Below are 25,476 nucleotides of genomic sequence, written 5' to 3'. Positions count from 1 at the left end.
GCCAGCCTTGTTCGTGACGAGCATTTGACGCCCCACACGGGAAATCTTCACGTGGTCAATCCAAATATTGCTCATCGTCTTGGTGCCGTTGACTGTTCCTTCCATGTAGAGCGCATCGCCACCCCAGACGAGATGACGGTTCAGCTCGGTGATGTGGATGTTTTAAACGATGATATTGTCGCCTTTGAGTGAAATGCCCTTGCCCATGATAACTCCGCGTCTACCAATACCACGAATAGTCTTGTGGCTGGTGACGTTCATACGCCACCGATAAGCGTTGTCGTACGTCACTGTGGTCTCCGTGCCGTTCTCACAACCACCGGTGTTGTTCATGCCGTTCTTGAGAATCACGTCTTGGCTCTTAAACCCATTATTGGCAGCGATGCATTCGCGAGCGCTCTGTGGACGGCAGCCGATCTCGGTTGTCTTGCCCTCAGTACCGCGAAAGTCGAAAGTCTTGTTCAGCACCACGACGAGTGGCTCTGACGCGTTCAGATAGTCGACCAATTCCTTGTTTGTTTTCGGATACACGACGGTACCTTTGGCCCCACCGGTTGTACCAGCAGCTAAACCCGGAGCTGAGCCGATAGTGAAAGCACTCGCACTCTTGACTGCCAGAGCCAATGCTGCGGTGATAACGAGTTGGAGACGCCCCATGCGCCCTAGACTGTAAAATCTGACTTGTGATCTTGAGAGTAATGACAAAGTTGTTAAGTCGTAGGATAATGCATGGAGTGTACCGGTACATGTACGCAAGTGTAAACATTTGGCGCGACGGGCGATAGGATTCATTAATTTCGATGGGATCAGTTAATCTGGGGTACTGTAGTCAGACTATTAATACGGCAGTGCCGTATTAATAACGGCACTTCCGAGAGAGCCCCAGGTGTTGATCCTGGGATGAGAAATACCATGGAGCTCGAGGTACATGTACCGAAAGTTCGATAGGATGTACCCAAAAAGCAATCCAAAGGTAAAATAGCAATGTCGTTAACTGGGAGGATGTCGTCCGAAAGGGTGATCGGACACCCTTACGACCTCCCACTTTTAAAGATCAGTTAAGTCGTCAGAGCCACAAGCAGACTAAGTCGATGAAGCGTAAAGTCAAACTAAATCTGCGGTTTTCGACTCCGGGTAAACCCTTAGTGTTACGGAACGAGGTCTGTTGGATTACTTAGCAGCGACCGCTGCTACCTGGTAGGAGTGGGCGATTTATTGGAACGATTAGAATATAGCCCAAAGCAACTGCTCACCGCCGCACAGCAGATTCAGACTGTATGGGATATTACCTGCGTGGATGATGAGACCGATACGGGGACTGCGAGTATTTTGGCATATTGGAGAGCGGTTGAGATGCCTAAACCGACGAAAGAGGGGTGAAGGACCCGCATAGTACTTTAAGCGGCTATTGTGAGCCTCACGGCGCTGGCTAAAACTCAGGCTCTCGATTTTAGACTGTTGCTGTTACTCGAGCAGGCCCGTACGTTTTCACGTCGACTCGAGGTACCCAAATTTAGAAATTGGGGTAATATGGTGTACCCAAATGCATTTTGCGGTTTTTTAGAAAACATCGAGCTGTCATGTTGCGTAATTGAGCTGCCACAATCGTATTACAATACTTAAACAGACGACCACGAAAAAAAGCCAGCACTAACCAGTATATACTAGATGCTATTATACGAAAAATACGCCATAGTTTTGATTGAGAATAATGACCACGAAAGATTTGCAAATTTCAAAGAAGGAACGTAATTTTTCACGGAAGACAATGATTGCGAGAACGCTGCAATTTCACACTACCACTCTGTTCCATCTCAAATCTAGCACTTCTCCTTTGCTGACATATTTATTAAACTAATGGTGTGATTTAGCTAAACGAGCCCACTACGGAAAGCCCTGCCTTAGCTCTATAAAGCAGTATTTTTTTGGTAGATCATAGTCAAACAGCAACGAAGTACAGAGCAAAAGAGCGTCATTCGTTTTGACGGGGTGGACGTCTGGTTTCGCAGTGGGCTTCCCAGTGTTGGAAAATTGCTGAGGTTTTCAGAAGAGATCGATTTTGCTACGGTCTTACAAGATGTGAAAATAGTTCTTCAAAAGCTGCTGTCTGTGCCGCGTTTGCCTGAAAAACGCTTTTGACCAATTACATCTATGTATTTACAATCTGACAAATTTTAGATCTCGCAAAAGGTGAAAATAAATAAAACAAGGTGTGTAGAAAAGAGTTCATCATAAAATAAAAGATACTAATTTTGAGTTGGTGGCCCTTCATTTTATTAAGTGTCTCCTGGCCCTTTTTGCCAAAGGGTCGCAATTGGAAGCACTCCGTTGCGAATGTGGTGCTTCGAAACTCGGGGCAGTTTGTATGTATCACACGCAATGACAGATTCTGGTATTTTTTGTGCTGTCAAAAAGCACTTATCTATAGTCGATCACAGTAAGTTTTTTCAGCTTCCGCAATTAAAGCATCGATCTTGTACGTTGGTGTGCGGTATTGAGCCGACTGTAGCAAGTTAAACAGACCCAATTCGAGTACGTTCATATCGGGCGACTTAGCTGGCTGGTATTTGATAGCGATGTTGACAACATCAACATTTGTTGTGCCTGCCGTTAGAGCGATCAGATGGCAGCACTTCATGCTTACTGTATCTGCACCAGCTACATAATACGTGTCAGCTGTAGCCACAAATTAAAAAATAGCAAATCTCTATTCTTAGCCTAATAATAGCCAATGATATCATTTATTTTTGTGCGGTCGCTCGTTGCGTTAGATTTGAGATGGAACAGAGTAGTACAGTGCATAAAATGCAATATTATTGGCACTCTATCTCTGTGGCTGCACATCCAATGTTGATTCTTCATAGCCATAGACGGGACTTATTTTCATAGAGTCCACTTCTTTTTGTGCTGCTACCAAAACGTGAGGTGTTGTAACGGATGAAATCCATCCAATGACAATGCAGCGTGAGACCGTGTCAGGCCTTGTCGCAAAGACTAAATCATAAATTATCAAAATTAGTAACTGGATTGGTGTTCACTAACTCGCACCATTGATACTGCTATGTGGTCCACAACTCGTATAGCCAAAAATGCCGAAGCGGCTGCCGTGGATTGAGAAGGCCGTCGCAGCCGACGCGGCCGAGGCGGACGTGTACCTGGAGGCCCTAAAGAGTTTTGACGTGATCAAGAGCCACACCATGGCGTGCACGGCGTGTCTTGGTGGGGGGGGCACCACAACATGCGGTACAGACTGCTCGTCTGCAGCTCTGAGACCTGTGACGAGGCCTCTGACGTGCAATTTGGCTGGAGGGGGAAGCTCCTTACCTGTCTGGACACGAATCGCGTTTCTATATACGAGTTTGGCGTGCACACGACCGAAGTCTCATCGCCAAAGAAAAAGAAGTTGACGTCTGCGCATAAAGCTTTCTGCCGAGAGATGGCAGAGCATCATCTTCGTCCATTGCGAATCCACCATGCCATGTCTCGCAAATTCGCCACTTCTCTTGAGGCCTTGCCCCAATCGAGTGTCGTCCAGAACTGAGTTAATAACTACTCTCGCGCTCACCTCGACAACCACGACCTGCTAGACGAGCTAATGGACTGGATCCATGCGAGGCGTTTTACTGAAGGCGAGTCTAAGGACCAGGCTTTTACTTTTGGATCGGAGGTGGACAACCAAGGCAAGCCCGTAGTAGGCAACGGATCGGATGAAAACCCATTCATTATTGATCTTACTAGGAAAGGTATAAAGATGCAGATGTTACTCCCGCCAGACACCTTCATCTTGCACGTGGATGCGACGTACAATTCGAATCAGCGTGGCTATCCTGTGGTAGTAGCTGGAATCTCGCATCGCGCTAGAGTATTCCATCTAGTGGTACCGTTTATCGTATCTCAAGAGACGGCTCCCTTTTTTGAAGCTGTATTTTGGTCTCTTCGGCGTTTGTTTTACTACATTACCTTGTCGTTCGAAACGCCATGGCCGACGCTGACCAGACCTTGTACAACGCCCTTTGCGCTGTATTCGGCCATACACCCGGGTTCCAGTTTTTGATGTGTTTCATTCACGTCGTATAAAACGTCATGAAAGCGATCAAGGGCGTTCCCTCGCTCATAGACATTAGTCTACTATGAGATGTGTACGATTTGCACTTTGTACGCACCGATATCGACTACCACCGAGTTCGAGGAGAGATTCTGTCAAATTGGTTGGAGAAGCCATACTTGGCTGGTTTCGCTGGATACATGAACGAACGATGGTTAAAAGGACGGTTCTGGAGATGGCAACGATGCTAGACACCTGCCGGTTTCGCTGCAACGAACAATCCGGCCGAAACATTTAACGCCAGATTGAAACGAGACTATACCCTACGGCGCCGCCTAAAAAAGGGCACTCTTTTGCGAGAACTTTCTGCATGCTGCCATGACGTGTCGGCTTCAATGCCACAATTTAGATTCGAGGTCACCGTGCAGCCAACCCTCACACGCAGAGTGCGTGAAATGGTCAATAACTCTCGTATTGGTATGCGTACCAGTTCTATTACGATTGCTCCGAGTTCTGGGCATGATAACAGAATTTACGTTATCTCTACATTGGCAAACCGCGTTCAAGTGGCGCCTCACAAACGGTCTGAGGAAGGAATCGCCGTGTCGGCTCAGATGGGCAGCAATTATGCCCGCATGGAGGGCCAAGGACAGCCCTTTGGTGGATGGCCGGTAGATTTAGATGCTTGCTGGTGTCCGTGTGTGTATTGCTACGCGTTTGGAGTGTGTGTTCATGTGGTGTACGCTCTGCAATCTACGGAACACGTGGATGTTCGGGGACGAAACGTTCTCGTCGACAGGAGCAAAAATAAGCGTTAATGTGGTGAGGAAGCGCCGTTCGTGGGAAGGCCTCGCCTTATTGAATCAGCTCTGACTATGCAGTAGTCCAGAAGCCGCCCAGGTGAAGGCTAGAAAAGCTCACACTCTCTAAATAGCTTGCGAGCTGCATTAAATAGCTCATTCACACGAGGGTTTCTTAGAAATGACTGCTCTACCTATTTTAAATTGCGGTGAACTAGGGAACATGATTTTGCTTTGATCACAGCTCGATCGTAGATAGCAAGGATAGCAGCTACTGCTGCCGCTTTCAGCTTCTGGGATCGAAAAAAGGAACAATCGTTATCAGTAATTCTTACGAAGGTGTTCTGTTGGTTGGGTAGGTTTCCTCGTATCCACAAGGCTTCATTTAACATTACGGTTGTAGCATCAAATTTATCAAAGCACGGAAAATAGATAGGAAACTTCTGGAGGCTCGAGAACGCTATGAGTGTATTGGTCAATCACTATAAAATATATTTTGGGGGGAGCTAACCCCTACAATCGGACTTGCTGCGTTCTGGGCCTCGACAAAACAGATCCTAAAATCAATACCTTCCAGTAGCCGGAATATAGAATGTTATCAAAAGTGTGATAATAAAACATACATACATTGCGTTCAATTATCTACGTTGTGAGCGTTTGCTAAATTTCCTACTTCAATCGTCCAAAGCGTCGGCCTCCACCCAGCACTAATCACAAGCGCAATTAAACCACGTCTCATCTCCGTAATGAACCGTTATTTATGCCCAGCCTTCACGTTTTCAATCATTTGGACCAACGCTTTCACATTTCTCCTACTGTGCAACCCCACGAATACAGCGTTGGGCTCGCACCCATGGGAAATGAAACGTGTAATGCTGCCAGCATTGATTGCTTCGATGTACACAATCTTGTTCTTGATAAACCGTACGTTGTAGAGCATAGTGTAGCCACTGTTGTGCTTAAGAGCTTGGTTAGGCTGCCCTTTATCCAAGCCATCGTACTCAAGCAGAACGCCCGCGTACTCGCCCACAACATCGCCCACATCCAAATCAGTAGTTGTAAAAACACCCAGTCCCACGCGAGGGATGTCAAACAGCTTGGGAGTAGACCGCACGACAGGAGCGTTACTGCATCGGGCATTGAGGTTGCATGTCTTCTTAGTACCGTAGAAAGCCGAACCCACGTTCGCGCAGGTATCCATGAAGCAATCTCCTAAGCAGTCACACGATCCGTAGCCTCCCACGTCCATGAATATAATTTTGGACGGATTTAGGCACTCGTCAATCTTTTCAACGTCATCGGACCACTCAACCTCGGCGGGGACGTGATCTTTGTCCTCGTCCGGCTGCGAAAAGTCTGGGCGCCGTTCGTGAAGATTACGAAGACGCTCTAGCACTCCAGGCATTCGTAGGATAAGCCTGTACCTTGCGCGATTTTAGCGAGCGTGCATGATAAATCTCTGTACCACTCCGACTGACACCACACTGCGCTTGGTGGCGCCTCTTCCTAGATCGAGGTACACTCCAGAGGCCAGGACGTCGCTTCGCCTGATGGCGTATTTTTTAGCGCTCCCACCGCGTAGGAACAGTTTTGACGTACTCATCAGCTTCAACCAGCTCTCTATTGGTAAATTGTGTAGGATTGGAATGCGTACTTGGCTCATCAGATGGCTGCGCGGACTCGTCAGCTTCTTCACCAGGTAAGGCTCCGTAGTCAAGTGTACCCGCGCGGCCTGATCGTTCACCTCTCCTTGACAGGCCTCAGACGTAAGATCGATCACAGATGATTCGCCGGCTTTGCCGTTTCCAGTAGGATTTCCCTCACGTAGCACGTTGAATACACGTATTTGATTCACTTTCGACAGTTTGTTTTTGCGTTTTGCCTTTGTTGTCACAGCTCTGGGAGCGACACAGTCAGACACCCTTGGTGACGATGGTTGGTCGACACATTCAGCCATTGAGGTCGCATCGGAGGTGTGGTTGGGCTCACCACGTAGTTGACTCATCGAGCATTAATTGCGTCACTCACGGCGCTCGACATGGCCTTGCACAGAGCGCTTGACATCGTCGGTCGGTCTACCTTGCCGGCCTCGAACAGGTATGGCCGTAATTGCGCCATTTGACGTGCTCTAGGTCTAGTTCTCACCCCAGAACGTCGCGTCTACGACGCATGAAGATTGTGAGGGGCAGCGGGTCTCCAGTGTCGATTGATACTGGCAACTCATTTCCAGGAGTATCGTCGACACTTAATACCACTGCTACTCTAAGGCCTCGTGGGTCGCCTGTCACGAAGCACCTCGAGTAGTACTCGATCTCTTCGCATGCCGCGAGTGTCTCCACCGGGAGCCCCTCACCACTGAGACCCGGCATGTTGCTGTATGGATCGCACAGCGCTCTTCTTGCCGTTGCTGAGCTTTTGAATGTTTGAATTGCAAGGAGTTTGCAAAAGTAACAGACAATATAGTTACTTCTCCAAGTATTACTTCTGCTACTTTTCTGATTGTAACTTCATGATTACTTCAGTTTACTACTTCAGTGTCACTTTAGGTCTTGTCTCCTAAGGATGATGTGCCCGGGGAACACGAGCTGTGCAATTAAAAAAACCGCTCTGTGTGGTTTGTTTCTGTGTTATTGTGTTCAAATCTTCCCGGAGTTGTTGTGTTGAACGGATTTAGTCGTGTGTTTCTACCATTTTCTCAATGATTGCCAAGACGGTACAAAAGCCAGACACATCAGAAATATCATCTTGAAAATATACTTACTTTAAATAAGCTTGTATTTTGTCTTGTGGACAAAAGCAGCTCTACGCAGCAAATACCGGTATTACAAAAGTGCGGCTGTAACACCGTCAAATTGCGCCCTAAGATGTTCGATCATTTTGTCACCAGTCTATCGTATCTGGATCTTCACTCATATATCATTGTAAACGCCTCCTCTGCCGCTTAAAAATAACTGCGGCTGTAGGATATCTTGTGGGTCACGATCATACCATATCTCGATGCCAAGTGTGGCAAACATGTAGCTCTGCTCGCCCTTACTCTTGCGCCGCAAGTTTCGTTCTAGTACGTGTAGCAATTGTCTTAGTCATACGATATGATAACCAGTCAACGTCGCCATACTCAAGTGAGAGAGCAGCTTACCGCGTATGTGGCCTCCTTTTGTTGGAGCCATATGAAACTATCACCCGTGCCCCCCCCCCCGCTCGATCGACGCACAGGTTCTGTAGCCCGTAGATCCTACCCCTTTTTTCCCGAGCTTAACTATTTCGTACGTAATCGAATACGATCTTTATAGATCGTATTTTAAAAGGTATGTACAGTCGTACAAAGTAAATTACACAAGTTTTGATTTTTTTGGATTTATTTTTCCATTGTAATTGTTGAAATTGGCTATAGCGACCATAGTTGCTTAAAGCGACCTTTAGTCAAAGTCGCCGTAACCACTCCCCGAAAGGGTTAAAATTCGTTAATACGATATTAAAAATTTAAGATTGCGAAATCGGTTTTTTTAATCCACCAATCATTACTGTTAAAGCTCGACTTGCAGAAGTATTACTAATCAACAGTAACGGAAAGAGCCCGGGACAATTGTGAGAGTGACGGCAAGGTTGATGTGGTGTGTTGACACTGCTGAGCGCATCAATCTAGAGTCACATGCTGCAGGTTCATGAGACGCACGATCTGGACGAGACTATCGGCAGCTTACAAGAACATATATCTTGATTTCGCTCTATCGACTTCAAACAACTGCTACCGTTTGCAGTTTATCATCTCGATCGGCTTTGTCTGTGTCACAGTAAAATACTAGAGCAAATACTCGTTCGTTTTAAAGCCTGCCATCACTACGGCTGCTGTACAGCTTGACCGAAAGAGTTCTTTGGTGAGCCCTCGGCTCACCTTACGTACAAATCAGAGGAAAATGTCATCAAATTAATGGAAGAAGCACTGTATCAGCCAATGAAATCATTGTAACATTTTCCAGTACTATACACAAAACAAAATCCCTGAACTATATTAGATACTATAAATAGATAATTTTTCATTTTTCCCACTTAAGTACGTTTCTTGACACCTTACCCTCTGACCTGCTTCAGCTTCGTCAATACTTTGATCAGGTCAACAATTTTGATGTTTGAACACATCACTTGCGTTTGCACTGCACAGATGTTGACGTCGATCTCCTGCAGTAAATAAGTTTGCAATGAATAGCGAGTGTTACACACGTCGATCGTGATTACGCTGATGTATATAGGATCGCAATATCGGAATGAGCATTTACTGTGTCACGGTGTACAGCTAGATAGTGGATTAACGATGCTGGCTGACTGCCTGCAGAAGGTCTACTCACTCCAGACTCTCCGGACCACGTCCAAGCAAGCGGGACCTGCGACCAAGACAGTGACGTTCCAAGTGTAAAGTCGGGAAGCAGCTGGTCGTGGCGGGACTTGGAGCTGGACCGCCACGCACGAGGGATCTGCTAAAAGGTAAGAAGCTCTAAAAACTCCTAGCGAGGTGAAATGAGGAAGTCAGTCGTGGATTTCCTTTCTAACAAGCAACACAAGAATATATCAACTTTTTACATTACTATCACAGTAGTGTCGCTAATACTACTACCTCTTACGTCGGCCCAAGATACTCACGACCCCGATTAGAGGAAGACCGCGACAATTTGGTGAAGAAACAGGGTATCTTCTAGCCGAATTTCGTAGGAGTACAGGTGTAAGAAGAAGCCTTGGCAACGGAGTGCCAAAGAAGAAGGAGAGAGAAGTGGAAAAGGATGAGTGCTCAAGGATGGTCCAGCGAGGGACTTGGAGCCAGTGAAGGGGTAGAGGGATGGGCTCCTCCGTTGGAAACGGAGCCCGTGAAAATCCTCGAGGAGGAAGAGGAAGCGCGCGCTGAGAGGGCTGCTGACGGCGGCATGCGCAGAGACTTCAAGGGAGAGAGCGCCAGGGAGATGGCGGGGAACGTGGCACGCCGCAGCGAGCTGATCACAAGACGGGAGGGCACGAGACACGAGCGGTCCACGTGGAAGGCGAGGACATGTTCGAAGTTGCGTCGCCGTCTCCGGGAACGAGAAGGATGGTTGAGTCTGTGTCTGGGACGCCTCAGGGTGGACAGATGTCCAACACAGTCCTTGAGCAGTGGGCACGTTAGCCAGCGCCCAGCGAAGGAACGATGCCTGCAAGGACGACGACGGGTACGCTCTTGGACGCTTCGGTGATGGACTCGGGAGGTCGCCGCGAGGTGGGGTTCGCCTTGGATCGGACTCGTCCCTCCTTGCAACCGATGGACGACTCTAGAAGGGACGTGCCCATGGTCACGTCAGTGTACGGACAACCCAACAACAACGTACCGGGCCAACAAGGAAGCCGACGTGCCCCAGGGGCTGCACCTGTTGTTGCTGGAACACCTACGCGAGCGTAAGTGCCTGGTGGAAGTCGAGGAGCGACGCCTGTTCAATCGATGAGAACGCCGACGAGAGGAAGGGGAACGCCGACGACGGACCCAGCCTTACAGGCTCTCATCATGGACGGTCTCGCCCAATTGCTACAGAGGGCTGGGGTGACGAACGGAGCGCCGGTGCCGTCACCAAGACCTCAAGCTACAGGACACGTGCCACGTACTGTGCCGACGCCGACCCGACCAATGACGGCTTCAGTGAATGGGTACCAAGGACCTATGACCCCGAGGATGAGGAATCAAACGCCGGTTTCCACACCTAGCCGAATGCCGATGGCTGCTAATCCTTCGTATGGAGGCGTGTCGATTCCAATGGCTGGTTCCACGTGGAACGGTGGAGGTCGTGGAACGCCCCAATGGAGTGCGTTCTACCCTCCCTTCCAACCGCCAATGACGTCGACACCTGGGTGAGCTGCTGCTGGAACGATACCCGCGTGGTCTGCAGCGTCTGCACGGCAGACACCTGCCAGCCCCAGAAGCGGAACGTACGGATTGCCGTTCCAGAGAACGTCTCCTACGAATGTTGCGACGTTCCAGGGACGAGCAGGAGCGCTAGGACAAGAAGGGAACGTGGGTGCTCAAGGAGGAAGGTACGCACCTAACGCAGTACCTCCGCAAGGGCAAGTGACGAGTCCGTACTACGACCAAGGGGTCCGCAATGGCTCGCACGGGTCAGGAAGAGGCGCTCAGCAGGACGTTCCGATTGTTAGTATCCCGACGGAATTACGGAACGCTGTGAAAGTTATCGTCCCGTTCTACTCAGAGACGGCCACGTACGAAAGGGCGGCCGCGTTCTGGCGTTCCTTCGAGAAGTGTACGTTCGGTATGGACGACCAAATGCGGTTGACTGCCTTTGAGCAGTGTCTGAAGGGCAAGTTGGGTCAGAATTGGTGGTACAATGCGAGGATCAACGATTTTGAAACCCTGCGCGTGAGATTCCACAACCGCTTCATCTTTCAGACGCCAGCTCAGTTGCGGAGCCGACTCAAGGCCGCTAAGAGGAACTACGGCAAATCTGCGGAGGAGTGGGGCGACCGGATCATCACGATGTGCGAGTACCTAAACTTTATCGAACCTCGTATGCAGTACGAGCTCTTCCTCGATGGGCTAAGGAACAAGCAGATGCGAGCCGTTTTGAACGCGAACTTAGCTGCGTCGATCCAGGAAGCATGCGCTTTATTGTTGTACAAGAATCTGTACCTCCCTGTGGAAGAAGAGGACGAGTTTCCGAATAGTGGAACGACGGTGAGGAACGTGAACGCGGTGACGTCCACGCAGTCGCAGATGCTCCAGCAGCTTCAGCAAATGAACCAGTTGATGCTGAAGCAGCAGCAGAACCCTGGAACGCCACAAGGGTTCGTTGGCGCCGTGACTCCTACGAACGTTCCAAGTACTGGCGCTCCAACTCCGAATGGGAACGTGGCTGGCGCCCTGCTCGGACCTCTTCGCATCCGACTAGAGCCTGACACGCGTACCACGGAAGGGGAAGTGGTTTGCGGACGCTGTGGTCGTGTTGGATGTGGACGTGAGACGTGTCCCCGTGGACAAGGCCGTTGCAATCGGTGTAACGAACTTGGACACTACTCGATGGAGTGCAACTGGCCCAACCCCAAGGGAATTACCGGAACGGAGAACGTCGCCAAGCGGAATGTCTGCTGTGTGGTAAGGCGGGTCACCTGGTGGCGAGATGCCCGAGCCTCGATACTTAGCGAGGAATGATGCAGAGCGTGGCCGCCGGGAACGTGACTGCACCCGCTGGTACGTCCCAACAATGAAGGGGGCAGGAGGAAGGGGAAGGAAGTGTCGCTCCTTCCTCTTGCCTGGTTGGCGACACTAAGAGAGATGAGGGTTCACCGCGACAAGACTTGGCGGGTGGACATCAGAGGGCTCTCGGGAGAGGTGTGATGAGCGAAGAAGGCGCTCGTGACGTTCCTGTCACGAGCATAGCGACGGAAATTGTGGAAACTAAGAATGGAACGAGCGGAGAAAGCAGTCCGACTGAACGGACTGGGCTAGAACGAGACGGGAAGATTGAGGGCTCTACGGAGAGGCCCGCACGAGACGGAGTGGTCGCTGAGGTAACAACGGAACGTTCCTCTGCGACGCTGAACTGGGAAAACGAAAAGAGGGCACGTTCTGAATTGGTACAGGACGTCAGTAAGGGAGCAACGGAACGCCCCGAGACTGCGTCTGACGCCAAGAACGAGTGTCTAGAGATAAAGGGATCTATCGAGAAGCCCGTACGAGAGAGCGTGGTCGCTGAGGAAACAACGGAACGTTCCTCGGCGAAGCTAAACTGGAAAACGGAACAACGGAACGTTCCAAGTTGGTGGAAGACGTCAGTAAGGGAGCAACGGAACGCCCCGAGACTACGTTGGACGCCGAAGAGAAGTGCCAAGAGAGCGAGGAGGTGGAGACGCTGTCCACCCGCTCAAAGCAGTACGAAGGAGCACTCGAAACGATCACGGAGGACGCATCTGGCGCCAGGTCAAGTCAGTTCTCGGCAGTCATTGGACAAGTGAGTACAGGTCAAGAAAAGACAGAAGCTCAGAAGGCCGAGGAGGACGAGGAACGTACTAAGGGGAAGGATTCGACGCAGCACTACGAACGCCTGTTTACCGACGAGGAGCTGGATATGCTCGAGCGCGGTGACAGCCAGGTAGTGAAGGATGAACCCGAGGATTACGAGAAAGAACTGGAAGAACGATTGTTCCCGATGAACGAAGAAGAGGTGCTGCTACGTGCCAAGAGGAACGCGGATGAACAAGTGATGCCGACACTCGCAGAAATGAGTGCCGAGCTTTGAATACCAGAAGACGTGTTGGAACGTACCCGGGAGGTCTCATCCGGAGATCTCGGAACGCCAGGGTATTGGCTGGACTGGTACGCTCACACGCTAGGGACGTCGACTGAAGCGAAACGTGCCAATGAGGACTTCAAGGATGTCGGAGGAACGAAAGAGAAGTCGACGACGGTCGTTGGTTTCGTTACGACGGACGAGGACGAACGTAAGGGCTGTACGGAGATGTCTAAGGACGCGCTGGAGAACGAGCTCACACAGAACGTTTGTGTCGGACTCGAGGAGGACTTCGTGCCAATCTCGGAACTCCCTGCGGAGGAGAAGGGAACGTTACCATTTCGATGGCGTTCCATAACTCGTAACCGAGTGTACGAACTCCTCAAACAAGAGCAGAACGCTACGAAGGATCGTCAATCTGACGTTCCTGAGAGCGGGGGGAACGGTGATGCTGAAGACGACATCCAACCTTTGCACGACAAAGAGGACGGAACTCAATTTGACGAAGACTCGTTCCGAGAATACCTCGTTATAGCGGGTGGAACGCTGGCTGAGACGCTCCAAAATCGAGCGTTGGCCTGGGCACGAGACTATTTCGCGACAGAAGCTTTCGTTATTCGCGACAAGCTGTGCGACAGACGGGACAAGACGTCAAAAATAGTGGCTGCGACCGTTGGGACAAGTTCCAGGAAGAGGGTGACTTTCGGTGCGACTATCAAGGACGGAGATCTCAAAATAGGAGAAGAGGAGCCCGAGGTTTATTTTCTAAACGTGAGAAGAGCTTCCAAGCCGCGGAGAAGCCCTGGGCTGCGCGAAGTGAGCGGTGATGACGTCTTCGACGACTGTGAAAGTGTCGTGCCGGATGGCAAGCGTGTCATCTGCAGCGTTGGTGGGGTGCGAGCGCTGTCGGACGGCTTTATCGATTGCTGCCCGTCCGCAATGCTGGCTGATACAGGTGCGGTTGCCAGTCTTGTCGACAAGCGCGTGCTGAGGCGTCTCGGACGAGCCTCCGAGCCTCTACGACCTTATACTTGGGGCTTGGATAGTGTCTCGGGTCACAAGATTCGCGTTAGTGGGGTTATCGACTTGCCCGTCACGCTTGGAACGCTGGAGAAGACGCTTCCTTTCGTCGTGACCGATCACTTGTTTGTGGACGCAATTCTCGGAACGGACTCGCTAAGGGCGTTCCGCGTGGTGATTGACCTCGAGGAGCAGTCGATGACACTGAAGGAGACGGGAGACGTGATCCCGTTGGGTGCGACAAGGGTCGAAGAAACCTACGCGGCTACGATATCGTCGACGGTGCGTTTGGAACCCGGACGTCAGGCCTTAGTGAGATCGAGTGTTCGCGGAACGATGAAGGACCACTCAGTTGTGCTGGTCGAGGGCGTTCCCGGAACGGACCAGTCTTTAAGAGTCGCGAGAACGTTGTGTACCGTGACGGATGGAGCGGTGTTGGTCGAGGTGTGTAATGCTTCCGCGGAAGAGGTAGAGATCAAGTCTGGCGCGTACGTCGCTGCTGTAACCATCGTTCCCAAGTCGGTGCTCGCAACTAGAGTCTCTGAGTCAGATGAAACGACGAGGAGCGTAAGTGCAGTACTGAGTACGGTGAAAGGGAACGTGACGGCTGAAGTTGGAACGATCGAGGCTGAGATGAGTGCCGCCTTGGACGACAGCGAGGAAGACGACTTCGAAGTGGACTTCGAAGACTCGTCACTCGGAGCAAAACAGAGGGGTCTCTTCGCGAAGATGTTGAAGGACCTGAGAGACTTATTCGTCGAAACTTCCAGGAAACCTGGAAGGACGGACCTGCTACGATTCAGTATTGACACCGGAGATCACGCGCCTATTAGACAGCCTCCGTACAGAGTGTCGAAAGCTGAAGGAGATGTCATGGAAGCAGAGATTCAAGAATACCTGGAGCTCGGACTTATCAGACCGTCGACAAGCCCGTGGGCCGGTCCTGTGCTGATGATACGGAAGCCTGATGGTGGCGTAAGATTCTGCATCGATTATCGGAAACTAAACGCTGTGACCGTGAAGGACAGTTATCAAATGCCTTTGATCGACGACATCCTGGACGTTCTGGGGAACGCGAAGCTTTTCTCCACTATGGACATCGCTTCGGGATACTGGAACGTTCCAATGGGTCTCGACAGCGTGGAGAAGACGGCTTTCACGAGCAAATTCGGCCTCTACGAGTGGTTGGTTATGCCGTTTGGCTTGTGCAACGCCGTGCCTGCGTTCGAGCGTCTAATGGAGAACGTTCTCGTTGATCTCAAGTAGAGGACGTGCCTCGTCTACTTAGACGACTGTGTTGTCTTCAGTGACGACTTCCCGACACATCTGATCCGAGTACGCCAGGATCTGGAACGTTTCCGAGCGGCAGGGTTCAAGCTGAAAATGAAGAAGTGCCGTAGGGGACGTGACCAAGTGGCATTCCTAGGGCATATCGTGACTCCGACTGGAATCCTACCGAACCCTGAGAAGGCAAAAGCGGTGATGAACATCGAGAGACCGCATGACTTGCACACGGTTAGAGCATTCCTGGGTCTGACAAGCTACTTTCGACGCTACATACCGGGACTCGCTGCGATCTCTGCGCCGCTGGAACGCTTGAAGCAGAAGGACGTCGACTTCAGATGGAACGACGACTGCGAAGGCGCGCTCCGACAACTACAACGAGCACCAGTGAAACCACCGATACTGGTGTCTCCAGACTTCAAGAAGAGGTTTAAGCTCTATGTAGATTCGTCACACTTAGCGGTGGGAGCATGTCTGATGCAAGAGGTCGACAAGAGAGACAGGGCGATCGCGTACGCGAGTAAGATGCTGGTTGGATCGCAACGGAACTGGGCTAACAAGACAAGTGGAACGACAGAAATTGAGTGCTGGTCGACACGCAAGTTCCGGTGTTATCTGAGTCACGCGGAATTTGATCTGTACACTGACCATCAAGCTCTCACGTGAATCTTCGGCGAGACAACAAGAACGTCAAACGCCAAGTTGGCACGGTGAGCTATGGAGCTGTCGCAGCTACGGTATAAGATATACCACAAGCCTGGAGCGTCGATGGGGCACGCTGATGGTTTGTCGAGGCTGTATCACCACCGGATGCTGGTATTGCTAGCGCGATCAGGATGGCGGACCTTCTCAACGACAGTGAGGAAGAGACTCCTGGCTTACAAGTGCCGACTTCGGACGAAGCGCAGACTCAATCTGGAACTCAAGCCTTAAACGGAACGCTGGGTAGGAACGCCACCGACGTTCCAATCCCAGTCGGGGAGCCTGCCGAGACTACGGATCCTAACGGAGAGACTGAGAGAAGTAACCAACAGACAGAGGATGCGTCCGTAGCTGTCGAGCCTCTCACGCAAGCGGAGCAGGAGGAAGACTCGCAAGGGAGAGCTCTACAGGCGAACTCATCACCGATTGACGTGTTTGGGCTGGACTATGACAAGTTCGTGGCTGAACAAGAACGTGTGCCCTGGATGCGAGCGCTGAAGGCGTTTCTGAAAGATGGAGCCTTAGCTCTTGATCCACAACTGAGAGTGAGTGTGCTGAAGATGTCTCCGCACTACTTGATTCGAAACGGGGTTCTGGCACGTCTCGTACATCTAGAAGCACGTGCCGGTCCAGCCAGAACTGTGTGTGTTCCAACTGTCCCGTTACCGTTCATTGAGACGGTCCTGCACTATTGTCACGCAGACATCTTCTCTGCACATTTAGAGAGAACGAAGACGATGGACAAGGTGAGACGCCACGCGTATTGGCATGGGTGGAGGAAGGATGTGACCGAGTACGTGCGTGAATGTTCTATCTGCAGTGGTGGAAAGGGACATAGACCCTGGAGAGCTGGACTGATGCAACGGATGCCAGTTCAAGACTTATCTGGTCCGTTCTCGCTACTTGTAGTCGACGCAATTGGACCATTGGTCGTCACTCCTCGTGGCAACAAGTACATCCTGGTGTTTGTGGACTATTTCACAAGATGTGTCGAGGCATTTGCGGTCGCTTCGTTGGACACGATCTCGTTTGTGAACGCAATGATAGAGGGCGTTATCTGCCGACATGGAGTACCGGAACGTCTACTAAGTGATCGTGGTTCCAACTTCACGTCCAACCTGACCAAGTCACTGTATCAGACGTTGGGGATTAAGAAGTTGTTTGGAGCGCCGTAACACCCGCAGACACAAGGTCTGGTGAAACGTTTCAACGGAACGTTGATGGGCATGCTACGTATGTTTGTGAACAAGACGCAGACGGATTGGGACGTGTACCTGCCAAGGGTCCTACTGCGTACCGGACGGCATATCACGAAGGACCCCGTTCTTTAGTCTGTATGGACGTGATCCTGTGCTACCTATCGACTTGGCGTTCCTAAACACGGGAAGGGACTGGAAGAGTAACGAAGTTGCGACGTACCGCCGGAAGTTGTATCGCTCGTTGCGTGACTCTCGTCGTCTTGTGGAACGACAGCTACTCAAGGCTCAGGATCGACACGAGCAGAGGTTGGACAACCAAGCGAAGGTGACATATGCTGAAGGAGACGCTGTCTGGGTGTACCAATACTTTAGAGCCCGAGTGGGGGAACGCAGGACGAAGAAGCTGGCGTTCTCCTGGCACGGTCCCTACCGTGTTGTTGGCCAAGTCGGGGAGAACGCCTACAGGATCGCGAATCCGACGCACCCGAACAAAGTCGTCACGGTGAACGTCAACCGTCTGAAGCGATTTCAAGGACGCTGGAGCCGACCCTACGCAGACGAGAAGCCTGACAGAGTCGAAGAAGAAGAGGATGAGGACGGTACAGGTCCATTGGACATCGAGGACTTGCCGTCGACGAGCTTTGTGGAACGTCTCTCTATTGGCGAAGAAGAAACTGCGTTCTCGGGAGTGTCGTCGCCGATAGTGGACGTGATCGCGGAGAGAGTCGAAAAGCGTGAGTTGCAGTATCTCGTACTCACCGCCACGTATGAGACGCTCTGGTTGTCTCGAGCGGCGTTGGCACCGGAGTTTGGAACGATGATACGTGCCTTTGAGGACGCAGATCGGAAGAAGAGAGGTCTGCCGGAGTTGCGTCGGAATGTCAGATTGGTCGAAGCCAATGCTGACGTCGACGATGCTGAGGTGTTGTTCTAGCTGGCAACGGGAGCCGGTTAGAATGTGTGCAGCTGTGGGACTGCACGAGAGTGTTTGGGACTCGCTGAGTCTCAGAACACTGAGTGACGTGTGCATATTTTCTATTTTGGAGCGACCACGGGTTGTTCTTTGGGTCTTACGGAATTGGTATTTTGGGAATGTCACGAGCATACGAAGACTGAGTGTGTCGGGGTGGAACGTGAAGGAGTTTGTGAAGCATCAGTTTGGGACGTGAAGGAGTTTGTGAGCAATCAGTCTGGAAAGTGAGGAAGTTTATGAAGCGGTAGTTTGGAGTCCGAGGGAGTTCGGATGCGTTGGTTTGGAACGAGAAGAAGCGTTTTAAGAGAGATCCGTTGACGATAAAAACGAAGAGCCAGGAACAAGGCACGACGACGAAAAACGACGGAACGTTACGGTTAAAAGGGAACGAGAGCTACGAACGGCTACATCGCAAAGACGGGCTACTTGGCGGCCTTCTTCTGGTCGTCCTCATCTTCGTCCTTATCGCTTTCCGCGTCGCCGTCCTCGTGCTCGACGGATTCCTCCTCTTCCTGCTCGTCTTCGTCGTCGTCGGCTTCGGACTCCTCGTCGTCATTACCTGACGCGTCGTCGCCGTCGGCCGCAGCTTCCTTCTCTTCGTCCTCGCCTTCATCTTCGAGCTCAACCATTCGTCGCGGCGACGTTCCGTACCGGACGGTGGACGGACAGTTGGGACTTCGTACGTTCCCGCGCTGATCTGGGCCATAATGTCGTCTTGAGCCAGCTTGACGGCGTGATTGTTTACGAGCGTCTGCCACGGTTCCTCGTTCTTCTCACCAGCCCAAGTTACGTTTGGTTTCGTGCTTGACATGGTGTCGCGGCGAACTCGCGCTAGGGCAGCAAGGGAGAGCCGGCTCTTCTCGTCTGCAGACAGATTCAGCGCGTCCGTGGACTCAAACAAAGAGCGCATGCTGGGGTACCCGTAAGTGTCGATATTCGACGGGTCCAGCGCGTTCTCGAGCATGGCGTCGTAGCGTTCCTTGTCCTTCTGCTTCAGGGTCGCTAGGTCCTCGGCTATGGATCTGTTGTAGGGGAGGCCATCGCATGTGGCTCTGCCGGGCTGGCCCCCGAGCCAATACATCTCAGGACGCTTCTCCAACATCTCGAGAAAGACATAAAATCCCCATGTCTCTATGCAAAGGCTGGTGAAGGCCCAGCGGGCTTGAACGGCGCGCATCTTCAGCTTACGACACTGAGCCATGGCCGCTGCAGTGGTAGAGGAGCGTGTAGGGCCCACTCCCAGAAAGCACGGCGATGTGTCATCCAGAAACGCCAGTGCGTGCGATATACTTGACTGAACTTGATTGGATCGTACCACATGGGACGTCCGGTCCAAGGGTACGCGAGGCGCCAGGGCTTCTTACCAAGGGCCTCTGCCTTCGCCAAGATGGCAGCAATTGCCCGGCGAACGGGAGCTGGAGCAGTGCGACTCACGTCGAGCAGATGACCAAACTCGTTGGATGGAACGTGCGACTTCTTGGACTTGCTGACGACGCGAGCCTTCTTTGCGGACGACTTGGAGGTAGAGTTGTCACCGCTGGACTTACGTTTGCCTCGCGCTGGCGACTTAGGCGACTTGGGTGTCTTCTTGGTAGGCGACTTCGACTGCTTGATCGACGACGTTGTCGACGCCGTAGCGGAGCCTGAAGAGGGAGCGGAGTCTGACGGCGCGGGGAGGGCCACGACGGTTCCTTGGAGCGAAGCGTCGGTCTGACCATTCAGGATGTCCTCGGCGAGCTGGTCCAAGAACTGGAGACCCGACGACATGCTGTTGGCGCTCAGGCGCGCGCGCAGCTCGGTCTAGAACTGCTGCTGGAAGGCCCGCGCAGTGTCCCCTGGGGTGCCCTGCTCCTCATGGTCGAGGGCAGCGTTGAAGAACGCCCGGAAACGCCTCAGCTCGGCGGCGGAAACTCGCGTGGACATGGCGGGAGCGGAATGCGAAATGAAAGAAACTCGAAAACTGAAATGTTTTACTTGATGGCTGCCAAGGGGCGCGCGAGAAGGTTCGACAGTTGGGACGTGGCGTTGACTGAGGGACGCAATGATGCTTGGTGACTTGGGCGGACAAGGTTTCGGTTGAAGAACCTTCCTAACGGGTCTGGAGGAGCTGCTGTTGTGACGATGTCACTTGACGATTGATGGCGATGCTGGGAGCGGTTGCGAAATGGGCGGAACAGGCGAGCTGGGCGATGGACTTCGAAGTGGCGGACGAGATGAGAGTCGTCGGCAGCGCTGTGATGGGGATTGTAATCTGAATTGCAACGACGCCTCTGCGGAACGTGTCGTGGGCGTTCCTCGACGGAACGATCGAGAACGTGCGTGCCATCTACTTTTTCTGGTACACTTGCTGTGATCGCTACCTGATGGCGGCTTGAAATGCCCATGCCGCAGCTGTGCCACCCCCGGAGTACGCGTGCGCGCTAGTGAAGCTACTGTTCTTGGTTCTTATCGCGGTGTTACAGGACTACGAGTCCCGATTCGGGATTACAGGTCGTATGTGCCTTAAGTGGTGTGAGGCGTTCCACCATTCGTGCTGCCTGTACGTTCCAGATGCAAGTCTTTTGCTATGGGGAACGTCCTGCCGGTACGCTCGCGCCACTAGCGAATCTGTGGTAGCTGTTGTGGATAGAGTTGGAGACTTTATCGCTGGGAGCTACTTGCTGACGTCATTACTACTGTCTATTCTAATCTACCTGCCCCGCCTGGTGTACGAGAGCGTCGAAGGAGTGCTGTGTGGCTGGATGGGAGTTGTAACGGGCCAGGTATTTACTCCGTTACTTGCTTACACTATAGTGTTGAGGAAGCTCGCAATAGGACGACTGAGGCTTAGGTTTAAGGAAAAATCAACTCGGACTTTATTTTAGGACCAAGGCCACAGCCCTGGCCACTCAAATACACGTCATAGTCTAATTGGCTAATAATGGGTCTGGCTCCCCATATATCAGCCAATGGCATGACAGCATTTCAGCACACGCTAGTCGTGTGCTGATGCACCTACTTATGTAAGGAAATCTACCTACTTATGTAATGGAGGGGCCCATTACATTACCCCCCCCTCTTAAAGTTGCACTTACGCAGCATAAGCACTGATGAAGAACATTGGAGAAGACGGCTGGAACGGCGGAGACAGCGGCGACATCGGCGACAGTCACGACATCAAGCCACTGGCGTATCAACAAGAGAAACAACGCTCGGCAGCGAGCGTGCGGAGCGAGAAGCCATCTTAGACAACAGCTTGGAGGCCACCGTCGCTGGCGCTGGTGTCGACACACGTGGGCTTCGAGGCGCCAGGTGAGGTTCTGGTGGAGTGAAGCTTGGACCTTTGGAATTGTCCTGAGGCGCATCAAAATTTCTGCGACGTCGTGTCTGAGCGGGTAACGGAGCAAGCTTACGCGCAGTAGGCGTGAGTTCGATTCCCACGGAGATCAAACTCCGCGACAAGTGCACGAGCATGTGTTTTTTTTCAAGGAAACGCTGGCACGATGATCACCACAGACGCAAAGACTGAGCGCCGACTGGAGACTTCCTTGTGCTTGGGGATACGCTCATCGTGGAACGTCCACGATGCTCTAGCAGACACGAGGATCAAGAAGACAGCGCACGAGGTACTTGAGACTGCGAATACGGGGACGACAACCACTTCACTCAGTTGACTGAGCGACGATGTGCGACTGCACAGCGTACGAAGAAGTATCTTGTAGGGCCAGGCGACTGCGACGTCGGAATATAGGTGACCTGCGAGCTGGGTTTCACTCGTCGTCGTGGAACCTCGCGTCACTCACGCCGCACTCACTCACTCACTCGCTCTCACTCACTCACTCACTCACTCACTTACTCACTCACTTGTTCACTCGGCTTACTCACCGAGTGGCTCAGCGGTACAGTGCCGAGTTCTCGTGTAGCTGGTCACCGGTTCGATCCCAGCGTCAGCTCCAGTTTTCTTCTTAATCATCATGGCGAGTGCCTCCGTGTACCCACGGAGGCTGGTCGCCTTCTTCACCGCGGATATCAGCACCCGGCTCACTCACGCTTCGGAACGTGAGTGTCTTCTCGTATTCGTTCACGATGTCGGGAACGTCTTTACGCAAACGACTGCGCGGCTCCCAAGTATCTTCACCTGGGGGGAGTCCCAGCCAACGCACGCGATAGTGTTGTTCCTTGTCCCGCAGGGCGCGACCCTGTGGAAACGCTTCAGTGTCCCCGTCACGGGTTCCATGACACTGGCGAAAGTCGTGGTCGACGATTCGCTCAACGATCCAACGCTGAGCGCCCGAAGAGTCGATCAAAGGAGGAGGACCATCTCGCTGGAAAGTTGCCGCGTCACTCGAGGACAAATCAGCGTCCGGGATCTCGGACGGATGGTATTTCTTTAAACGTCCGACGTAGAACGTCGGATGTAGCCGTAGTGTCGAAGGAATATCCAGAGTGTAAGCGTCACCAATGGTCTTGATCACCGTAAACGGCCCAATAAAGCGCGGCGCGAGTTTGTTCGCGCCGAGGCTGATAACCGCAGAGTTTCTGATACCTTCAGTCGACAGGAGCACTCGTTCGCCTGTCGTAAACGTGGCTGTGTTCTTGCGGCCAGCCTTATCAGCGTTCTCCTTCTGCTTGTCCACTGCGTCCTGCAGTGCGTCACGAACATAGCGGGTGACCGCTTGGCGCTGTAGTACGAAGTCGGAGACGACTGCGGAGTCGATTGGTCGCGCCGCATGCTTCGGCGCGTAGTTAGCTGGCGCAAGTGGGCTCGATGCGGAGCGTGTCACTGCGTTGACCGACGTGGGAGCAGGGGATACACTCGAGATATCATTAGCAACCGGTGTATGTACCGGTTGACCCAGTACCGGTGTAGCCGCCGGAGACATCGCAGATGGAGTAGACGGCTTGTCGGCAGCTTCTTCCCCACCCAGAGTGGAGACACATGGCGCTGTGGGATGGCCCACGGCGAGGAGAGCAGGGACACGCGGGTGTCGCGCGTTATTAACGAAGAAGGGCGTCAGCCCCAGTCGATGCGTGTACCGCGTTGTTCAGAGCGAACTCGGCCAGTGGCAGAAACGAGCTCCAGCTGGAGAACGACGTCGCGTAGCTTCGAAGGACGTCTTCGAGGACGCGATTTACGCGCTCCGTCTGGCCGTCCGTTTCCGGATGGGCTGCAGTGGACATCATTAGCTTCGAGCCTAGTAGCTCGAAGAGCTTTGACCAGAAGGCCGACGTGAAGCGCGGGTCGCGGTCGGAGACGATAGATTCGGAAAGGCTATGATGACGGAAGACAGCATCGAGGAAGTGCACCGCGGTATCTGCCGCGGTGATCGCATCCGACACCGGAATCAGGTGAGCCATCTTGCTGAAGCGGTCTACGAATACCAAGACACCTGATCGTCCTTTAGCATCGGGTGGGAGCCCGAAGATGAAGTCCATCGACACCGAGCGCCAGGCCTCGGTGGCCACTGGTAGAGGGCGCAAGGGAGCCTGCGAAGACGAGGCAGGTTTCACGCGCTGGCAGGTCTCGCAGGTGCGCACCCACTTACGCACTTATTTGTACAGGTGTGGCCAATAAAAGTCGCGTGACACAGCGGCAAATGTCATCTCGCGACCGAGATGAGCGCCCAGCGGGGCATCATGAAACTCATGGATAATCCGTGAGCGCAGATCGGGGTCGTTAGGGACAACGACACGTGGGGCATCGAAGTTGTCGATGCTGTACGCCAGCAGCTCGTCCTCGAGACGATATCGGTGGATTTTGTTTCGTACAGAGCGGGAAAGGGCTCCCAGTGTGTCGGCGCTGGGAGAGCGGAGATGCTTCAGGATACTGGGAGCACGTCGAGTCATGTTCGTAAGCAGCTCGGATCTCGTCGCGAAGTGGCATTACCGGGGAGAACGCTCGTCAAGGTTGACGCCTGACGCCTCGCACGTGGCACACTCGTCTACATCGTCTTCATCCAGCGAAGCTTGTCGACCCAATGCACCGCGTGGGTCGTAGTCGGGACGCCGAGACAAAGCGTCGGCGAGAATGTTGTTCTTGCCGGGTTTGTAGTGGACAACGAAGTTGTACTCGGAGAAGAACGAAAGCCAGCGGGCCATCCGCTGGGAGAGATGAGGACTCTTCATCGCTGTCCTCAGCGATGCATGATCGGTGTACACCGCGAAGGTATCCTCACCCAACAAGTACACTCTGAACTTGATCAGAGCGTAGCGCATCGCAAGGAGCTCCTTGTCGTGAACAGGGTAGTTGCGCTCCGCCGGCTTCATCTGCCTAGACTGGTAGCTTACGACACGCTCTCGATCTTCTTCATCGAATTGCATCAGCGCACAGCCGATGGCAAAATCGCTCCGCGTCGCAGACGACGTGAAAAGGCTTTGAGTCATCCGGGAGCGCGAGGATTGGGGCCTCGGCGAGACTCTTCTTCACCGAGTCGAAGGCGGCTTGATGTGCGGAAGTCCACGACCACGACACATCTTTCTTCAACAACGAAGAGAGCGGCTGGATCTATCCGGTGTAATTCTTCGTGTACTTGTGGAGATAATTTGCGAGACCCAGCCACTGACGCAGTTCAGTGGGATTCTGTGGCGTAGGCCACGCACATATCGACGACACTTTCTCGGGGTCGGCGCGGACGCCGTTCTTGCTCACAAAGCAGCCAAGCACCGGAATCTCCGGCGCGCAGAATATACACTTCTTCAAGTTGGCATACAGCTTGTTTTCGCGCATCGCTTGGAAGACTTGCCTCAGATGCTTCAAGTGGACTTCAAGCGCGCTGAGGCCTCCCTCAGCGCGACTGTGTACGAAGATGTCATCGAAATAACTCGGTGCGAAGTCGCGGAGCGGGCGCAGCACATGGGATACCATGCGATTGAACGTGGCGGGAGCATTCTTCAACCCTTGCGGCATAGCAAGCCACTCCCAGAGCATACCACTGGGAGTGCTTACCGCTGTGAGCGGTATATCGCTCAGCCTCATGAGGATTTGGTAGAGCCCATCGGTCAAGTCGATGGCGCTGAAGACCTCACTACCCGACATTGCGTCGAGCACCATGTCCTTCCGAGGAATCGGCGTCTGGGCAGGGATGGTAGCGTCGCTCAGCTTGTTGAAGGCATGGACGATGCGCCATCCGCTTGTGGCTTTCTTCACACAGAAGGTCGGACTGGAGTGCGGCGATGTGCTCTCACGCACATGACCCGCCTTGCGGCGGCTCTCGAAGAA

At 52.6% G+C, this 25,476-nt stretch overlaps 1 protein-coding gene and 1 pseudogene across 2 annotated transcripts; one reads left to right on the top strand and one right to left on the bottom strand.

Annotated features, from left to right (window-relative positions):
- Positions 1-162: 162 nt before the first annotated feature.
- Positions 163-657, bottom strand: PITG_22888 (uncharacterized protein; the record flags this gene model as incomplete). The annotated part of the gene is made up of 1 exon (XM_002903064.1): positions 163-657. One exon carries the CDS (start codon positions 655-657, stop codon positions 163-165), a length of 495 nt encoding a protein of 164 aa, XP_002903110.1.
- A 20,977-nt stretch (positions 658-21,634) lies between these two features.
- Positions 21,635-21,706, top strand: PITG_27212 (annotated as a pseudogene). Its single transcript has one exon. The product of its transcript is annotated as a tRNA-OTHER (tRNA).
- The last annotated feature ends 3,770 nt before the right edge of the window (positions 21,707-25,476 follow it).

Source organism: Phytophthora infestans, genomic scaffold (genome assembly GCF_000142945.1).
Source record: "Phytophthora infestans T30-4 supercont1.15 genomic scaffold, whole genome shotgun sequence".
NCBI classification, from domain to species: Eukaryota; Oomycota; class Peronosporomycetes; order Peronosporales; family Peronosporaceae; genus Phytophthora; species Phytophthora infestans.
The sequence above is the reverse complement of the archived record's forward strand: the minus strand, read 5'-3'. Positions and strand labels throughout refer to the sequence as shown.